We start from the raw sequence: 20,604 nt of genomic DNA, 5'->3' as shown, positions 1-20,604 counted from the left end.
CCCATGCCCCCAGTCCCTTCAGTGCGTCTTCTATGTCCCCCCACCCCTACACCCCATAGACTTACCTGCGGAGAGCTATGGGAACTGCTCCCCATGCTGCCTGGCTCCCACATGTATGTGTGCGCATGCACATGCACATGGCTCCCCCTGCCTGACTGCCCTCCTCCCAGCCCTAAGCAGTCCCTTGCAGGCTGGAATTCTGCCAGCCTGCAAGGAGAAACCCAGTTTTCAACGTTTTTCTCCTTTAAAGGAGAAAATCCACATTTTTCCATGGCAAACGGAAAACCTGGATCCCTGTTTATTAGTATGCCAGCATTATCATATGGTGAAGCACAAGCATGCATTTCAAAATGTATGCAAAATATGATACATTTTGAAAGTTTGCTCGTGACCCTTTCATATATTCTTGTGATCCACTTTCGGGTCATGACCCACAGGTTGAGAAACTCTGTGTTATGGGACCTCTACTTTTTAAAACATCAGAATCTGGACTGGGCCAGACAGACTATTGGCCTGTTCAAATACAATCATCCCTCCACTCCTGTAGGCAGGCAGGGAGAATTCCAGAGAACAGTAGGAAGCAGCTTCCAAGTCCTCCACACACACTTCACTAAGGAAACCAGTGTCTGAATGGTGGTATGCGAAGCCATGGCATACCGTGAAGTGCTTCTTGGCATGGGAAAGCTCAAATGTATCATGAAGGACACTGGCCAGATTAATTTCTGCTGGAAGCAGACAGCTTCTGTTTAAATTCATCAAGTTGCACCAACTTACAGCAGGGCTGAATTTGACTGCACACATGAGCATCTGGTGAGGAGGGAGAGGGAGTGACAAGCACCTGCTCTGTAAATCCATCTTGGTGACCAGCATCATAGAAGCCAGTGGTGCAACAGATTGATATGGTCCCAGCTCCAGTCCATTCCCTTGGCAGTGAAAGCTGGTACCCTAGCATACATTGTCAAACAGCAGTCTGATATGTCCACGCTGTGGACTGTTAAGAGACTGAAGAGGAAAGAAGCAGATAAAAAGGAACATTAAAAATACAAGAAAAAAATTCAACTTTCTGGAACGTTAGGTCCCACAGTAGCTGAGGTATTTTCCTTATAAAGAATCCCACAGCAACTTCATTAAAGTATCGCTCCCAGGTAAAATAAGACCGAGTTAGAGCAAGCTGTTGCCAGGATGAGCTTTGAGGATACAGAGTTTTTCAGGGTTGGAGCAGCTGTGTGACCAAACCAGGCTCTCCTAGCAGGACTGACTTTCTTTCCTGCTAGAGTTGTGGCCTAGGTTACATGGCCTTTCAGAACTGGAGCAGACCTATTCCCCAGGCATGGTCCAAGACCTGAGTGACACTTTTAGAGCTCAACCATTACTTACTACCCCTAACCCTACCCCACAAAACTCCAGCCCGTCAGTGCTTGCACATGGTAAGACAACTCCCTTTGAAATGCTCACTAGCATCCTGTCTAATTTAGTTTTAACATCTTCAGTGATAGGCTTATTTCCTCATGGCGCTATTCTTTAGTCTAATAGACTTTGCTTGTAGCCTGCTTCCTCACAGGAAGCTGCTCACCTTTCTGTCTCAGAGATCATGCCCAGAAATGGTCATTGTTAATGACCTATAGCTTTGTCTGAGCTATAATGGGGAGAGAGATGCTTCAGAACATATAAGAAGCTTTCCAGTTTGGGTAAAACCACACATAAGCTGGGCCCCGCTGGGTTCTTTACATTCAAGCCAGGGTGGTTTTATGGAAGAGGTTCCAGAGCTGCAGCCCCAGGACATGTTTTTTTGGATAACAGGCCATTCTTCTCACTCTGCCCAGGTGGCACAAAGGCACCACTGCTTGGGGCTCCAAAGGAAATGCCTGCTTGCCTGGCTCCAACACACACAGGAGATCCTCGCTGGGAAGATGGCTCGAGCTGAGGAGTTCTGTTCCTGCATGCTACTCAGAAGGGGCTTCAGGAGCTGGTTAAAGGTAAGTTCAGGCCAAAAAGGTGGGGATGTTATTAGTTTAAGCACCTGCTCTTGCATTCCAGAGCCCAGCTGCAAGGTTGACCATAAGCACCTGCAGGCTCCAGGTAAACTCTTCCTCACATGGACATGCAGTCTGTCTGCAGCCTCATTGACCTCCCTTTCAGCCCCACCACTCCCCTGTTCATCCACTTACTTGGCTTCCCAACACTTCTGGCTTCACTTGCCAGCCCTTTTCCCCACTCATCACTATCCTTCCTAATGCTCCTTTCCTCACTCCTTCAATCTCTGCATTCTCTTTGCTGTCTGTCCCACTTGCTCCTAGCCCTTCCCTCCCTTTTCTTCTCAACCCTGGGCTCAGGAGAACATTCTCACCCATTTTTCTGCATCCATTCCCCAGTACAAGGATTCCCTCTCTACTCTGGAGGAGAAAGCAAGCAAGTTTCATGCAGCCTCCTTGAAGAAGTTGTTCTTCTGGGCATGGTTTGATCTAGTCAATGAGGAAAAGACTGCATTCTGGGAAAAGCAGAAGATTGCAGCTGAGCACAACAACAGGTAAACAGGTTTCCTTCTTGAGAGATTATTAAATCCAAGTGAAACACACCTTGTAGGCATTTTTGAGTGTCCGGGCTTTTCAAGTCTTATTTTAGTTGTGATATTCATCTTGTTGTCCTGAGACAAGTACTTTGCCCTCAGTAACATGAGAGAGGCTTGCTGTTTTGCTTCTGATATTCTGCTCTCATGAATAGGGCCCGGGGGGGGGGGGGATGGGGTGGGCGGGGGGGGGGGGGGGGGGGGGAAATAAAGCCAGTTTTCATGGACTGTGCAGATACTGTAAAATTAGCCCCACACCATGACTTTTAAGGGTTGCAAGCCTGTGCCAGAAAAACATGCAAGCGCGCAGGTTTCCCATTCCAGCCTGCAAGGGGAAACCTGTGCTTTTGCAGCCTGCAGACAGCTGCTGGGGGTGCAGCCAGGACAGCCAGGCAGCCAAATGAAGGTGACTGTATAGGGAGCAGGGGGAGAGGCAGATTGAGGCCCCCACAGTGAGGGAGTGGGGCCCTGGGTGTGTCATGGGATGGTTGGAGCCTGGGCAGCTCATCCAGGGGCGTGGGGCATCCTGCTGCTGCATGCATCCCAGGAGAGGCACAGCAGTGGCAGACACATGTTGTCGCACGTGGCTTATAGTTTCATAGTTAGTAGGGTTGGAAGGGACCTGAGCAGATCATCATGTCCACCCCCCTGCCACAGGCAGAAAAGAGTACTGGGGTCAGATGACCCCAGCAAGGTGTCTATCTAGCCTCCTCTTAAAGACCCCCAGGGTAGGAGTGAGGACCACTTCCCTTGGAAGTTGGTTCCAGATCTTAGCCGCCCTGACTGTGAAGTAGCGCCTCCTGATATCCAGCCTGAATCTGCTTTCTGTGAGCTTATGGCAGTTATTCCTTGTTACTCCCGGTAGTGCTCAGGGGAACAGGGACTCTTCCATTGCCTGCTGGTCTCCCTTGGCCAGTTTATAGATGGCCGCCAGATCCCCTCTCAGCCTTCTCTTGTGGAGGCTGAACAGGGTCAGATCCCATAGCCTATCCTCATAGGACCTGCCCGGCTGCCCCCTGATCATGCGGGTGGCCCTCTTCTGGACCCACTAGATGTTGTCCACATCCCTCCTGAAGTGCAGCGCCTAGAACAGGACGCAGTACTCCAACTGTGGCCTGACCAAGGTTGCATAGAGGGGGAGGATCACCTCCTTGGACCTGCTCATGATGCATCTATAGATGCATGACAAGGTGCGGTTAGCCTTTCTGACCGCATCCCCACATTGGCAGTCCATGTTCATCTTTGAATAAATAATGACTCCAAGATCCTTTTCTGCCTCTGTGCTCATGAGGGGAGTTCCCCAGCCTGTAGGTATGCTGCTGGTTCTTCCTCCCCAGGTGCAGCACCTTGCACTTGTCAGTGTTGAAACCCATCCTGTTCTCATCCACCCACCTCTGTAACCTGTCCAGAACTGATTGCAGCTTGTCCCTCCCCTCTAGCATGCCCACCTCCCCCCACATCTTAGTGTCATCTGTGAATTTGAACAAGGTGCTATTCACCCCCTCATCCAAGAAGCTGATGAAGATGTTGAACAATGCGGGCCCGAAGATCAAGCCCTGTGGAACCCCACTGCCCACTTCCCTGCAGGTTGAATAAGACCCATCCACCACCAGTCTCTGGGTACAGCCCTCCAGCCAGTTGGCAACCCATCTGACTGTTTAGGGCTCGACACCAGAGTCGCTTAATTTTTTAATGGGAATGGGGTGAGAGACAGTGTCAAAGGCTTTTCTAAAGTCCCGAAAGACTACGTCCACCACGATGCCTGCATCCCAGGATTTTGTGACCTGGTCATAGAAGGCCACCAGGTTGGTCTGAGAGGACCTGCTCCTGATGAACCCATGTTGGTTGCCCCTAAGCATACACTCCCCTGCTGGTCCCTTGCAGATGTGCTCCTGGATAACTTTCTTGAAGAGCTTCCCCCAGACCGAGGTAAGACTAACTAGGTCCTCCCTTTCTTGAAAATGGGGACCACACTGGCCCTCTTCCAGTCCTCTGGCACCTCGCTAGAGCACCATGAGTGCTCGTAAAGCTTCCGAGGCAGTGGCAGCAGGGCGCAGAGCCCAGCTCACAGCAGCAGCCCATCCTCTCCCCACACAAACCCTGTGGGTATGTGCCCCCTGTGCCTACCCTAGGGCATGCGCAGGGGTGGGAGCCTCTCCCCCACCCCAGACAAGCTGCCCAGGCTCCAACCTTCTCACAACCCACCCAGGGCCTCATTCACCCCTGCTCCACACTCTCCCTCACAGTGGGGCCCTTAATCTGCCCCCCCATCACACCCCTTCCCCTTCACAGACTTGCCTGCTGTGGTGGGTGCTGCTCCACACACTGCTGGGCTGTGATCCCAGCTCCATGTCTGTGCACGCCCCACCCCCACTGCTGCAGCTGCCCAGAGCCTGTGCCCCCGGGCTGCCCTGTGGCCCTCTGCACTGCCACCACTGCCCTGCATTTGGGGGAAGCTAAGCCCTGTTAGCCCTGACCTTCTGCTGCCTATGGTGTGCATGCCTGCCGCACATGCGTGGCTAAAGTATCTTTTTTCACAGAATATTCACGGAACTACCGGGACCCATTTGCCAAGATCAGTGTAGTTTCGTGAATATTCCATAAAAAAAACTATACTTTAGCCATGCACATGCCATGAATTTTCTATGAGAAATCCACAATTTTCTCAGGGCCCTACTTATGACTTGCCTGGAATTGCCAGTAGCAGTGATTGCCTCAGGTGAGGCTTCACCTGCAGATGAGTGGAGGGAGTGGCCCTTGCCCTTTCCAGCAGTTCTGAATTTGCTGGAAAAGGCAGCAGGAAGTAAATGGTTAAGCCTTTTAAAGCCCACTAATAGATTTGGCTGCATGGCTCCTGTTAAAAAGCTATTTTAGAGAATCTTTAAAGCAGCATTAGAATGTGTCAAGGAATAATATTATGTGATCTCCAGCACTGGTCTTACTCAGCAACGTTCTAGGCTGAAATAGGCCCAGTTTACAAATGCAAATGTGCTTAGCTGTAATCTCTATTTGCAATCTGAGAATCCAGCTGATTCTCTCTGCCTTTTCTGCTCTTACTCGATTCTGCCAGTACATGATTCTGCAAAGGAATCTGAAATAATGGCTTTGTTAATGATAAAGCTGAATAGACACAGCTTAGTTTGTCTGTGCCCTGAGCTGTTTGCTTTACTGGCTGTAACAAAATGTAAACAGCCATGAGAGACTAACACATACCTCTTTATAGGTTCGATTGTTTTTATATACACATCTGAATTACACTTGGATTAGGAACAGACAGATGTGCATAGATCCCAGGGTAATGCACACAATAGGTGGCTGTTATTGTGCTTTGCCACTCAGGGGCAGATGAGCTAACAGCTTGGTTACCTGTAGCAAAGAGCTACTCCAGGATGGATGTGGACTGACAGCATCCAAAGTGGTATAACTTATAGTAGTAAAGATTTATCCTGATTATTTCAGGGGAAAGTTACCCAAGTTTAGAGGTTTGCATCTTTTGCTTTTTTTTTTTTTTTTTTTTTTTTAAACACTAGTATAATACTGATTAGGTTGATTTTAAGTATTTTACCTGTCCAGTGCCAAAGACCATACAGAGCAGAGATGTAGAATCACACTCACTTTTCTATGTGCAGATACATAACACAATTACACTAGTGTAGTCTTTCTTTAGGCCAGTGTAAATATGGAATAGACATAGTGTACAGTCCCACACCAGTGTAAATCAATCTACACTGGGGGAGTTACTCAGAGTCCGGAATAATGATACAGCAACCTAAGTTACGCTGGCATAGCTCCAGCTCTGGTCAATTTTGTTCCATGGTAGCCATTTGCGTGATGCAAACAGGGTGGTAGTTACCTGCCCCTAGTAGCAAGGTACTGTATTACTGCCTGCTGTGGGTAACTACCTGGGAAGAGCTGGTCACCTCTTGGCTGTGGACATCACCATAACTGACATTGTTTTGTTTTTTTACACCAGTTTAGGTTACACCAATGTTAACATATCTGTCTACACCCTCTAAATACAATAGTAAACATAGGATCACCCTTGACAAGCTCCATCACTGCTGGGTCCTGGGACAAGCCAGGGAAACCAAAACATGTGTTGTTTGTCAATGAAGAGCACTCTCAGTTCAACGTCAGGGTGGATTTACATGGCTAAATAAGTAGAGTTAAGAAGGTGCTTGGATCAGTGTAACAGGCATAGTAAACTGGAGGTGTGGAGAAGGACCCAGGCCAAGGGACAGTACGTGGGCTTGTTAGCAAGCAGTTTACATTAAGAAAGGTTGTCCTTCTTGCCCCCTCCACTTTATAGGACCTGTTTTAGCCTTTCTGTAGCATCCTCTCTTCAGAGCACTGAACAAACACTGTCAAATGAATCCAGCTGGAAAGGTGAGCTGGGTCCTCTGAGGACAGGTGACTGAGAAGAGTAGTACATTATTATTCTGGAATGACTGACAGGTACAATTAAGACACCTGCACTAGATAGCTGTAACCTCTCACTGCCCTAGCTGTAGCAATAGAGATTAATCCTTTCTGTGTTTTATGGGAAGAACTATGGATAAACTGTGATAGAGCAGAGGCTTTTGATGCCTGTGGGCATGAGGAGACCATCCGTTACACTCCCACCCCCCACCCCCATTTCATTTCCGTTCTTTCTATTTTTATGTCTCTCAAAGGAGAATGACTCTGACAATGTTCCATGCCTGGAGACAATACCCAGCCCTGATGAAGGAGGAAAGAGAGAAAGAGGCAAGGAGGGAGCAGCTGCGGCGGAGAGTCGCTGAAATTCTCCCCGACTTCTGCACATGACAAACTAGGGCAGAACGGGGACAGAAGAGCAGCTTCTATGATGAGCAGAACAAACCCAAGAGGAAGGCTGTGTTTGTAGGGGTGCAAGCTCATATCTGAGGGACCCAAGCTCTTCCCCATGTGGGGCAGGAGGGGTGGTAGGCTGATGGATAACCTACCAGAACCTCTTTCTGGTGCTTCTGTTTCCAGACAGAGCGTAACGCTGGCAACCAGGCTGTTGGCTTTGCTTTCTGCCTTCTGAGCCCCACAATAGAACAGCAACACCTTGCTTGGTAGGTAGCAAGACATTGTGCGGGATAAATTCCAGCTGAAATGCAGTCCACATGGGGATTGTTTTTGCTGTAGTTAGACTCTGGTTGTAGAAGTGAGACTCAAACATCTGCCCTAAGGAAAAGCCAGCCCAGAACCAAAACGTGCCTTTATATCCTGGAGCAGAGTCCTGGGTACCTTTCTGTAGCCCATATCCTCTATGGAGGTGACACGCTGTGGCTGTATGCAAGGATAAATAAACTGAGTCCTTTGACAATCCAAGACAGCAGTGTCATTGAACAGCCCTTGTGCTGTGGAACTGCACAGAACCTAGCCCATGAGGGAGAGCTGCTAAAACCTGTAGACACAGGGTCTGGGGTGAGGAAAACGGTACCCTTTATGACAGCTAACATAATTCTATACATGCCACCCAGCACTTGTGTAGAAATTATGGTAATTAACTGAGGGTTGACCCTATAGCCCAGCGCAGTGTTATGTAGAGGTACCTGAGCTAGCTCTGAACAAGCTGCTTCAGTCCCAGAAGCAACGTAGCCATGTCAGAGCGGTGCCATGTATACAAGGGCTAGTATATCCTGCATGGAGTGTTGTGCTAATGTAGGTAAGACTCCTGGTTCCTCAGGAAGCTTGTTCAAATTAGCCTGGATTTAAAGATGCATATGGAGGAGGATTCAGCTATGAAAGTCTAACACCTAGACCTCTAGCCTAGGACAGGGCAAATTGCACTTTTAATTCGCCCGGTACAGCTCATGCTAAAGCTTAGGCTCCCCACTGAGGCTATATTTGAGCATGTTTGCCCTGAATACAGCTGGCCTTTTGTTGATTAAAGGCTTTTAACTAGAAGCTATTTCACAGGATTTACTATTGCATGTAACCACCTAGTTGAAATAAGCCTATAACACAGGAGTTAAAACTGAGTGAAGAACCAATCTTCTAGAGCAGTGGTTCGCAATGGTGGGCTGTGGAGGTGCTATGGGTCGGTCACATGGGCTGATACTGGCAGGGAAGGAGTCAGGTGATCCCCCTGCCTCTGCAAGTGGTCCCCTAGGTTGCAGGGTTGCCAGCTGTCCATTGGACGCTTGGTAAAAAGCCAGGCTAAAAATGCCTGTCTGAAAAATTCATTAAAAAAATTGAACCATTGGAGGGACTAATCTACTCAGGTGCAACGATCCTCAAGTTATATGCTCATGAAGGAAATTTCTTTTGAATTCCCCTCAAGACAGTCTTATAGGCTGGGTAGCCAAGTTCAAGGCATAACAACCAGAGCTGAGCCTGTCCCTTTTATCACCCAGGCAAGTGCCCTACACCTGGCCTTGGCCTTTAGGCCTCTCCATATCTTTCATGAGAAAGAAATGCCATACTATCTTCAAGATCATACATACGGAGAATTCAGTTTAGATTAAAGGTTCCTCCATGATACAGCTATAAAGACTGCACAACCTGTGCCTAGCCATGAGCACAAGTGAGTCCCCATTTATCTTCCCTTTGTTAGTAACTTTAACCTTCAAAAGGAATTAACTCACCCAAGATATAGGAGACCCAGGTTCAGGACCATGCTGTCATTCAGAAAATCCACATCCCAGGCAAGTACTCTAGTCACCTGTTTACACCATGGTAACAGACTCTATATTTTGGAAAAAATCTTTGCCAAAAAAAAAAATTGTAATAAAAAAAAAAACAAACACCCAAGTTTTATTCTAATGCAAAACAAAGCCAAAAACTAAAACTTGAGGAAAAAATTAAGTAGAATTCCTATTTTCTAAACATACCAGCCAATCTCTCTCTCTCTAAAAATTACCTCTTGAGTTGAAAATACCGTAGGCCAGTAAGTAACTTTCAGTCACCATTGGCTTTACTGAGCCTAAATGGAAATGTAGGTTTTTGGAATACAGCAGAATTGCCCTGAAGCATGCAGTTGCCTTGTAAGGCAATAGGGCAGGGGTCAGCAGCCTTTTCCGGCAGGGGGCCAGAATGACCCCACTTGGGTCCGAGATGAACAAGCACTTGGACCTGGCCACCACTGTTACTCCCCCCTGCCGTGTTTTAGCACAGGGAGAACTCCCCTTCTATCAAGGCCCAGGAGCCTGGCTGCAGCATGAGCAGAGTCCCTTGCTGCTGAAACCAGCTGGATCTGGCCCGTGAGCTATAGGTTGCTGACCCCTGCAATAGAGGATATATTAACCAAGACCATGCCATAGATAATAGATAACTGTTTATTTGAAAATCAGAACTGCATCCATCTCAACATGCTGGCCATGTTACGAAGTGGACGCATAACACTTCTTTCAATAAAGCTCACAAGTACAGCATTTCATGTTAGGATTCCTCCCAAAACCTAGGGATGAAAAAACCTACCCAACACACTCTTAAATAGAAACAATTTTTTTTAGATCTTGTATCCTTCACTGTATCATTAAAAACAGTTCCATAAAGACACAAGCTCTTGAGAAGTCCAATTTGCAATTTCAGGAAGAACCTCATCTGCTTCTTGCAGGATCATCGCTTTACAAGCATTCTGGGGCTGGAAGAAAGTCTTAGGGAGCCGAAAGCTTCACTGAAAACAGTAGAAGGAACTGTTCATGACTGCACGCAAAAACACACATACACAAATGCATGTATGCTTCCTGCCCTAATAAGGCAATATACATTCATAGAGAATCATATACTCAATGACTTTCTTAAGATACTAGGCAGTGAGGCAGTATCCACTCTAGAGAAAAAAAAAATTTGCTGTAAAAGGTTAAGACACTTGAAACAATCTACATTGAAAAAATAAAAGCACCATTACAGCATGGAGGCAGAAATGTGTTTAGAATCACTGGCAGTGGCAATTCTTGATCAGCAGTAACTTCAGTCATTTGAAAAAAAAAAAAAAATACCCCTAAAGGTTAAGTGGTGGGGATGGGTTACCGACAGTTCTAGGACTGGTCTACAAGAGTGTCTACACAGAACAAACACATGGTTGAGAAGACACAGTTAAGGCAGAATGCCAAGTTATCGCTCGCAACATGCAGCTAGTGCATCAGCAGCACTGAATTCACCAAATAGGGCACTAGTATTTGTGCATGGGTTTGATACCACAACAGTAGGCGAGTGTTATGAGAGCCTTGGCAGACAAGGTTCCTTGGGTGAATTTGATATCTTTTATTAGACCAACCCAAATGGTTGGAGAATAGTTATTAAGCAAGCTTTCGGGTTCAAAAACCCTTCGTCAGGCTCAGGAAGCTGCAGCAGTTGGTGTGTGCTCTTCCTGGATGGAATGAAAAGTAAAGAAGCCAGGGGCTGGGCTGGGCTGGGGAGTCAGTTGCCAGGCAGATTATAATGTATCAAAAATCCAATGTCTATGTTTAGTCCATGATCTCTAGTATCCAGGAGGTTGATGAAATGGAGCTCATAGGCTCGTCTCTGGGAAGTGTTGTGTAAGTTTCCCTTGAGGATCAGGACTGAGAGATTGGAGAGAGAGTGGCCCTCCTGTGAGAAATGTGCCCCCACCGGTAATTGGGTATTTCTGTCTTTGATGGATTTCCGGTGTGCATTCATTCTGGTGCGCAGTTGTTGTCTGGTCTCTCCTACATATCTGCCATCAGGGCATTTGGTGCATTGGATGAGGTATACTACATTCCTGGAGGTGCAGCTGTAAGATCCTGGGATGCTGATGGCTCTGTTGTGGGGTGTAGTAATAGTGGGGGTGGTGGAGATGTGGGGGCAGGTTTTGCATTTCTTGTCCTGGCACGGTCTGGATCCTTTTGGTGTGTTCTGGGCTTGAGGAAGTTTGCTTCTGGTGATGAGGTTGGCGAGGTTCGGTGCTTGTCTGAAGGCTAGGATGGGTGGCTCTGGGAAGATCTTTTTAAGAATAGGGTCTTTTTCTAGTATGGGTTGCAATTGTTTGAGGATTTTCCGTACAGGTTCAAGGGATGGGTGATAGGTCATAACCAGCGGTGTGCGATTTGTGGGGGGTTTTCTTCTGTACTGCAGCAGTTCTTCACGTAGTATCCAGGTGGCTCTTTCAAACGTGCGATCTACCTCTCTGGAGGAGTGTCCTTGCTGGGTGAAAGCCTTTTTAAGATTGGTGAGGTGGCGATCCCAGGTGTTCTCTTCAGTACAGATGCGGTGGTATCTGAGGGCTTGGCTGTATATCACAGCTTTTTTGGTGTGTTTTGGGTGATTGCTGGTTCTGTGCAGATATGTATGTTGGTTATGAGAGCCTTGGCTCTTTCAGGTTCACCCTGGCCTGCACAATGCCCACCACAGAGTAACAGTAGAAGCCTCAAAGGAGAACAAAAGCGGGGGGGGATAAAACAGACATTCCAAAATTTTGATGGGGAAAAAAATAAATGGCTGAAGTCCTTCCCTGGTTTGTTTGGGGGGTTTTTTTGGAATGACTTTAAAGTCTGCCACTGCACAGGAAGAACTCTGAAGGGCCTGGACTATATTTCTTCATTGCTATACATGTATGCATGATGCTTCACAGACAAAAAGCATGACCTAGCCTTGAGGAGCTTCCACTTGAACATCAGTTGATCTCAGCAGAGTGCCCAACCTGGAGCTCACCTGTCCAGCCAACCTCCTCCCCAACCAGCTTACCACACCACAGCGCTCCAACAGGCTGTAAGTTTCATGCTGCTGCCCTTTCCTCCCAGACCCCAAGCCAATCCCTTATATCCCACAGTACCGTACCAGATATTAGCTTTCTGCTACCAGTGAGACCATGTGGGGTCAAGCAAGACAAGACGAGTAAAACAGAACGTTCTTCACACAAGACAGTCCACCATCCCTACCAACGTTGTGAGGCAGTTACCCTTCGTTGACTTGCTGCTAATAGCTGTGGGTATTCAAAGGAAGGTCCAACAATCAGAAATGCAAAGTCTGCAGTGCGTGGCCACATTCTTCTGCCTATTCAAACGGAGCGCTTCCTGCTTGGACTGTGCTTTCCAGCTCCAAAATGCATTCATGAGGTAATCTTCCAAGAGGAAGGCTTGGATTGTAAACAAGGTGATGGCCATTAAAAAAAAAAAAGGGTGCAATTTATGGCCTTTTTGCTCCACACAGAGTCCACAGATCTGCTGCTGCAAAAATCCAGGCTGTGTCCAGCCAGTTCCGATTCCCACTACAAAAGGATGCTGATAAACACAAACCAGCACACCGGTTCCCTCACTTGATTGAGAGAAGCCTGAAGCAGGGGAGGGAAGCACCCCCCCCCCCCCCCCGCCAGTTCTGTGCTCTAAACTATGCTGCTTCAAGTGCTTTTTAATTTTTGGCTCAGAAGGCACCCATCTCTCCAGCCTTTCCAAAGTCCCAACAGGAGAGAGGCGTGCCAAATTACTGTCCTGCTGTCGAGTGCAGTGCCATAAAGATTCCCCTCCCTACAGGCTCCCCCTTGATTTCAGCATATCCCAGCAGGCCCCTCTATACACATTCTTGCTATGGAAACACTTGCAGCTAATTAGCATGGACATAAAGCTTTTGATGCAAGTATGACCCTGGGCTTTCCCAGATGAAATCCGAGTCCCTCCTAGGTGCTGGAGGGATTAACACGAGACATGCAACTGATCTTCATTTTGCATCAGGGATCAGCAGGGGGCTGGAGTCTCCACTTTCCTTGGGTCATCCCCAGTCCCAGGAAAGAAGCAAGGATCCCCCATCCCCTCCCACAAAGAACTATTCACAAAAAAGCAAATCAAATAAAAGCTCTTTCCACATCTCTGGGCTCCAAGCGCAGCAGTCCCCTAAGACTCACTAATTACCTCTGCATTATGGAAAGCACACATGCTGCTACAAAGAATAGAACAGTGCAAAGAGTCATTATTTCAACTTAATTTAGACAGTGTGTTGCAAGTACGTACAATGGTTGTGAAAGGTGTTGGGCTGACAGTTCTGGGGGCCAAAGTTACAGTAGTAAGACAAACTTGGCCCTCCACATTCTTTGCCAAAGGCCTCTACCAGCTGTTTGGAAGGGACAACCTCATGTGCCAAGTTCCAGCCTCCAAGCAGCCCCACACTATCTTCCACCACAGATAACTAAGTAATGGAGTGGACATTTATTGGTAATTAGAGCAAAATTCCTCCCATCTCTACTTTTGCATCCCAGCTCTGCTCATTAGTACTGCTTTGCTCTCAAAGTCCTGGGCTTTTCCAGCCATGTATCCCAAATTATGAAGGTGTTTCATAAAACATATACATACTGATTGAAAACACACCAGCTCACCAATTTTGCCTGAAACAGGAGCCCAGGGAAGTGCAGGTGAAACAAGACATCAGATCATCTAGCACCACACTGAGCTGGTATTTTCATTCAGGTGCCTCCTCTGGGGTCCTTCCTTCAGCCCCTGCCTTTGGGATCACTCTGTTCTCACCTTTCTGACTCCTTTGAGAAACAGGTTGATTACCAGGACCCATACAAAATTCTTAATGAATGGAAGAGAAGGAGCCAAAATGCAGAATTTCTATGGGGAGCCATCTACCAGAAATCATAGAATAGAAGGATCAAAATGATACTAATCAAGAGTAGTTTACCCCAACCCCCCCCCCCCACCCCACACACACTTCCTCCTGACAAGGACAGAGGTCATTATAAAGGCAGTAGCATCATCAGGCGAGGGACTATTTGCCCATCTCAGAGGCCACCTCCTCTCCAGAGCTACTTATTACACCTACTGATACAGTTCGGAAGAGATAGGATGCAAACTTCATCATGTCTGGGAAAGAGGCAGTCACGCTCCAAGGGGGAACTAAGAACTGAAAGCATGTTAGAAGAATTTTGTTCATAAACTTGACCACCTGAGGGAAGTGGCCCACAGTTGATTAACACCCTTCTCCTTTTCAAATGGTCAAAATCATTAACCAAATTTGGTTAAACTAAAGCAATTATTCTAATTGCTTGTCCTTAGCTTGGAATGTGACTTGCTCTGCCAGTCCTGATGTGACACTTCTAGCCTAAAATGTCATCTTCCCATCTCTACAAGGTGGGCCAAGAAAAGATATGATCTCATGTCACAAATCTTGCTTCTGTCATCTCCCTGGTCCATTACAGCTACAACATACTACTTACTAAGTTACTTAGGAACTAACAGCTTTCCTCCTTGGAAAATATTTAACAGGTCTCTGATGGCTGAAGTTGCTAACGGAGCTAAAAATATTTCAAGGAAGTCAAGTCAAGCCCTGGGATTAACTCAGTCTCCCCAGAGAGCCACAGAGATGAGAAAGGACTGTTGCATGCAATGGGACCAGTCTTCCCTTCTCACTCTGTCAGAGACAAGGATGGAATAACACCTTTTTGGCAGGCTAAGAGCTGAGATGGTTTCAGACAACCCTAGAGTTGTATTGCTCACAAAGGCACTTAATAGAAGCACTAACACTGATGGATGGAAGGAAAGATGGAGAACGATGCACAAGAGAGAAGGGAGGGGTCCAACAGGAAAAAAAGTTACCACTAGATGGTGCCCTTTTTAAATATCCTCCAAGCTATCTGAAACCCCAACCCCAACAGTGGGCAGGTTTGCTCTTGGCTCCAGGCATCCGCTCAGCTGCAAAATATTGCATGTGGGTGAAAAAGGGGTGGGAGGAACAGTAAGGGACTTCATTCTGACCCCTACAATGAGGCCTTGAAATACAGCACTGGATGGCATCAATCTTGTTACATGAGTGCAGACCTGCCAGAGCCCAGGCTCTCCGAGTCCTGTGCCAGCCTGGTGAACCCTGTGCACAAATCTCTTTATGATGGAGACGAGCAGGAAGGAAGGACGGTGTCTTCTTCCCTACCCCCCACAGTGTGTGTATGGCTTAACTGGTTACGCTACCTGCTGCTAGCTGACAGCCTGCGAGACACATCTGGCTTTCAGTGCCTCTTTAGATGCTGATGATATGAGCAGCCCGCAAGTCAACCCAGAATGGAATGGTGTTGGGAGCCCAGTGGAAGGCAGGCAGCATTCGCTTCCACCGCAAGTCAACGTGATCCGCAGGCAGACCGCATTCACACGACGTCTTCAGCAGAGCGCAGTGGGGCAGGTGACCCCAGACTCAAGAACTGGCCCCAGTTGCATAGGAAACCTCGGTTATACTGACCCGTATCTACCACCAACCCACCCAAAAGCCGACGCCCGGTGTTGTCCCGGAGAGCCATCCGAGCTTCCCTCTCAGTCACGTTGTAGCTGATGTTCAGCAGCTGGATGAGGAGGATGTAGCCCATGCCAGACGTCACAATGGTGCAGTACCACACACAGGTAAACAACAGAGCAGAGCTGGCAGCAAGGATAAGAGAGACGGGGGGGGAAGGAGAGAGAGATGAGAGATGGCAGCCTTTTAGGTTTTGGCACAGCTGCTTTCCCCTTGTAACACAACCCTTCAACCCCTTTCCTCACCGCTTACAATAGCCAGTAGTGTTCTTCTGCAGCCCCTTGCCTCAGATGAGCCCAAGCCTTTCCAAACATTAAAACCTCACAGCAACCCTCCACAAGGATGCAATGACATTTACACCGCAAGTTAAATTGACACAGGTTAAATTAAAACAAGTTAAATTGAAACAATGCCTTGCTCTTGCACAGTGCTCTTTGCAGGCAAACTCTTACCCGTATGATACAGATGGGAAAATTGAGGCACAGGCAAGTGAAGTGACTTGCCCACAGGCACTCCGAGCCAGTGGCCCAGCCACAAGTAGAACCCAGGTGCCCTTGCGGTGCAACCCAGTGCTCTCTTACTAGGCCAGCCCCTTTGCTACCTCCCATAGAGAGGGGTATTAACTCCACCTCCTTCTTGGTGGACACACTGATGCCCACAGGAGCGAAGTTATGTGCCCAGGGTCGTACAGCAAGTCATGGGGGGGAAACAGGGAGAAGAACCAGGACACCTGACTTACCTGACTGGCATCCTAAACAAACAGCTCTTGGTCAGAAAGGTCCCACCCCACCTGGCAGCAGCCAGCACCAGCCACTGTCACCTCCATCTGTGTTGGACTCTGATGCAGTCATGGCAACACCCTTCCCTTGCCCTCTCACCTCCTTTCCTACAACTTCTTCCTCATTCCAATCAACCTTTCTCCTCCCTGCTTCCTGGGCATTGCCCAGCTACATCACACATCTAAAAATCCCACCAAAACTTGGGCCTGACACTTCCTTTGCTAATTGTCACCCTGACCACTTCCTTGCACTCCTCCAACCCAATCCTCCTGCCCCCAACATCCCCCTATTCAGACCATAAGCCCTTTGAAGCCAAGTTCACAGATTCACAGAAGTTTAGGGTTAACTCTTCCTAGGTGCTTAGCATACTGAAAACCTGATCTGGTTCTAAGTTTTCAGGAGATACCGGAACACACATACTGGCACTAAGGGATGACGAACTAAGACAGAAGGGGAAGGGATGATAAGATGCAGCCAGCCAAGGTGAAGACGACAAGGCTGTGGAGGGAGGGCAGAAAGGCTTGGGACTCTAGTAGCAGGGACTGTAAAGGAATTAAGTGAGAAAACATTGAGTTGGAAGCCTCACACACTGAGGATGGGTGAAAGGACAGAGCAGGAAGAAAGGACCAAGTTGTTTAAGGCACAGGGGACCTACTTTCAAATCCTGCCAAAGACTTTTTTATATGACACTGGCAAATTTACTGTGCCTCAGCTTCCCTATCTGTAAAATGAGCAGATGCTGACCACAGGGGATGGAGGGGCAGCCTCTCAGCAGCTGCAGGAGAAAAGGGAGCAGAGCTCCACAGTATGACCTCTCAGGAAAGGCCCAAAGTCCCCACCCCTCATCCTGGCCCACAGCAGATTTCTCACCTGTAGTCCGAATAGACCCCTGGGCAGTAAAACAGTGCCAAGAATATGGCCTGGCCTCTGCAGATGGTGTTCAGGGTCAGCATGATCCCATACACAGCAGTGAGCAGGAAGAAGGAGAGTACGAGGATGAATGCTTGGTGGTTCTGCTCCCCGACACAGCTGTTAATCCTCCAATGAGCAAAGAAAGGAAGGGGTTAAATACTTTGCATCTCCCTTATTCTCTCCTGTCAGGAAATCTGGCTCCAAGATGCATCTATATAACAGCCAGCAGGCAAAGAAAAATCACTCATGGGCTTTGGGCAGTGATCTAGGTCAGAGGTTCCCAACCCCTGGGCCGCAGCCCTGTACCAGGCCGTGAAGGGTTGGCTGCTGGTCTACGAGTCTGGAAGTGACCAGCATACTGCAGACCGGTAGCCCACCTTTTTATACCAAGTATAAAAAAGCGTTGGCTGCTGGTTCGCAGTACGCCAGTCACTTCTGGACTGCAGCTTGCCGGTCCAGTTTGCTAGTCCCTGGTCACTTCCAGTCTGCGGTCTAAAGAGGTTGGGAACCACTGATCTAGGTCCATGGCATCTAGATACAAAGGACTCCTGTGGGAGTCACCCACACACTGCAGACTGCCTGACAGAGGGGGCCCTAAGAGAGGGAGGTGGCAATCTTGTCAGAGGTGCCTATGCTTTACACTCTTGCCACTACTGCAGTAGCACCAAGGCAGCTCCCAGGGCAGTACAAATTGCAGGCACTTGAGCAGGTCACATCTGCTCCTGTTCAGAGCACATTGGAAAGGCAGCAAGGAGCCCATGTCCCTTCTGTCCAATCCCACTGTGGGGGTTCTAGCACAGCTCTAGAACAACAGCTGGAGGGTTCCCTGCAAAGAAGGGTGTAGAGACCAAACACTAGTCTGGGAATAGCGTCTGCTACATCTGTGGCTCCTGGTCACCTCATATGGGTGAAAGAACAGCTCTGAATATAGAGGGGAAAGCCTGCGAGTCCCTCGCTAGAAACAGCCTGATCTGTCATGCAGACCAGAGACCACAAAAAGCCATCTCGGCAGCTCACAGAACCTACCAGACACAGTGATGGTCCAGTCTCCGTACACACCTGCCACACAGCCGGCAGTGCCCAGCTCGGGCTGGCTGAACCACCTGGCACTTGGGGCACCAGTCCTCCTTTGCCTCGGCGGATCCCTCAGCAGGTGTTCGGGAATAGCCCTTGGTGTCCCCATTCACAACACGGCTGCTGGGGACACCAGGCCCAGCTGCTCCCTGGAGCCCATTGGCAATGCCCAGGACTTTCCTGCTTAGCAACTCGGTGCTGCCTTGACACGGTGATTTGTCATTGCTTGTACAGCTGGGAAGGTAGCCAGGGTCTCTCTTGGCTCGAGACAAGGCCACCAGCATGAGAACCAGCCCACAGGTAAGGAGAGCCACCTGAGCATGGTGCACGTGGCCTTGGGGCACCACTTCCCGGAGGAACACATAGTACATGTAGCCCAAGGAGAACAGGCCCAGGCTTAAGAAGAAGAGAGTCTGCTCCTTCCGCCTGTGGGTGAGGTAGTAGTACCACAGCACCACGATAGGAAGGGATGTCAGGATGACAAAAGCCAACAGGAAGTGCAAAGCTGCAACATGGAGGAAGACGGGCAGCAAGACCAGAGGGGGGATGAGGCTGACATTGACCTTTACAGCCCCTGTAAACCAGGGGATGCGGAAGCGGTCTGAGACAGTGTCTGCGATTCGTTCCAGCATTCCCGGGGGCAGAGATCTGCACGTCAGCAACCTGTTAGAGGAAAGCACAGGCATCTGTTCACATCCCACTCCGGAGCCAAGAGAACACTTCTGTGCTGATTGCTCCTCCCGGAGCCCAGCCTCTCCTCAATCTGGCAGAAACCATGAGGCTCCAGTGCTTTGCTAATGAGTCGCATTAACTCTCATGCCACAGATCCCTCCCCACTTCCACAGCCTGAGCCTCTCTGCTGTAGATTTAATATTTCTGGGACACAGACTGTGCCTCTGGGGGAAAAAAAAAAACACCTTTAAAAAAAAATCACTGCAAGGTTATTGCTCTATTAAAACCAGATCCCCATTTTTCCCCTAGTCTCCATCATGTCTGATTCCAACTGCCAACTTTAACGAACCCAACCTGGACCCAGAAACCAGTTCCAATGCAATGGTGTTTTCATGGCCAATTCATCACGTTGCAGCGCCTGTTCAGAGCAACTGGTGGGTATCTTGGAGGAGAGGACCAGCACAGCCTTTTCCTCCCACTCCCCGGGGCCGCCTCAGTAGCCCAAGGAAGCAGGCTTCTGGCCTTCAGATGCAGAGAGACTTCAGGCCAATGCCAGCAGCCTCACGGTACCACCCTAAGCCTCCTGAAGAAGAACTGGGGCGGGGCTGGGGCTAGGCTGGCTTTGCCCGCCAGCACCCATCGCCAAGCCTCCACGCCAGTGGGGCACGGGGCTTTGCTTAGAGCAGCAGCAGCCAACCTTTTGGGCAGACGTGCCACAAATTAGCCCTGTCCCCTCCCTCTGATCCCTCTCCCCAGCCTAATATGCTTCCCGGTGCTCCCTGCCCAAACACCTGCTCTGCTTTCTGCTCCCTGCCCGATCTCCTGCTCTTTCTAATCTCCTGCTTTCTGTTCTCTCATGCCCCTGCTTGACCTGCTGCTGCTTTGTTCCCTGCCCCATGCTCCCTACCTGATCTCCTGCTATGCCTTCTGCTCCCCACCTAATCTCCTGCAGAAAGCTCTATGCCCTGCAGGCTTCCTGATCTCCTGCTCTGCCTTCTGCTCCGTGCCCCACACTCCCTGCCTGACCTCCTGCTCTGCTCTCTGCCCCACACCCTATGTTTCCTGCCTGATCTTCTGCTCTGCTTTCAGTTCTCCACCTGATCTCTTGCTCTGCTTTCTGCTGTGCCCCATGCTGCCCGAGTTCCTGCTCTGCCTTCTACTTCCTCCCTGATCTCTTCTTTCTCCTGCTCCATGCCTCATACCCCTCCCTGATCTCCTACACTGCCTTCTGTTCCGTGCCCCACGCAGGCTTGCCTGACTTCCTGCCCCACACAGCCTACCTGATCTTCTGCTCTGCCTGCTGCTCCCTGCCTGCCTTGGTGCCGCCCTTCGTTCCCCCTGCCCCTACCTGTCGCAGCCTTCATCCAGGTCTTGGCAGTCGCACAGCACCGCCACCAGGTGCGCGCGCTCCCCGCC

The 20,604-nt window shown here is 49.1% G+C and overlaps 2 protein-coding genes across 4 annotated transcripts in view; one reads left to right on the top strand and one right to left on the bottom strand.

The window, feature by feature from the left end:
- The window catches only part of CCDC191 (coiled-coil domain containing 191), a 37,287-nt gene extending 26,415 nt beyond the window's left edge, over positions 1-10,872 (top strand). For all 3 annotated transcript variants that reach the window (XM_025199614.1, XM_025199613.1, XM_006020156.3), the window contains 3 exons: positions 1,824-1,976; positions 2,373-2,527; positions 7,240-10,872. In XM_025199614.1, the coding sequence (XP_025055399.1) occupies positions 1,824-1,976; positions 2,373-2,527; positions 7,240-7,372 (441 nt within the window). In that variant the 3' untranslated portion in view covers positions 7,373-10,872. The remainder of the gene's footprint in view (positions 1-1,823; positions 1,977-2,372; positions 2,528-7,239) is intronic.
- Positions 10,873-11,712: 840 nt separating this feature from the next.
- On the bottom strand, positions 11,713-20,601 carry ZDHHC23 (zinc finger DHHC-type containing 23; the record flags this gene model as incomplete). The annotated part of the gene is made up of 4 exons (XM_006020155.3): positions 11,713-15,876; positions 17,401-17,568; positions 18,469-19,179; positions 20,537-20,601. Coding segments are annotated over 4 exons (1,212 nt in total), but the record flags the coding sequence as incomplete, so codon positions are not given.
- Positions 20,602-20,604: the final 3 nt, after the last annotated feature.

This window comes from Alligator sinensis, unplaced genomic scaffold (assembly GCF_000455745.1).
Source record: "Alligator sinensis unplaced genomic scaffold, ASM45574v1 scaffold343_1, whole genome shotgun sequence".
NCBI lineage: Eukaryota > Metazoa > Chordata > Crocodylia > Alligatoridae > Alligator > Alligator sinensis.
Note: the sequence above shows the minus strand (reverse complement) of the source record. Positions and strands in the feature narration are given on the sequence as shown.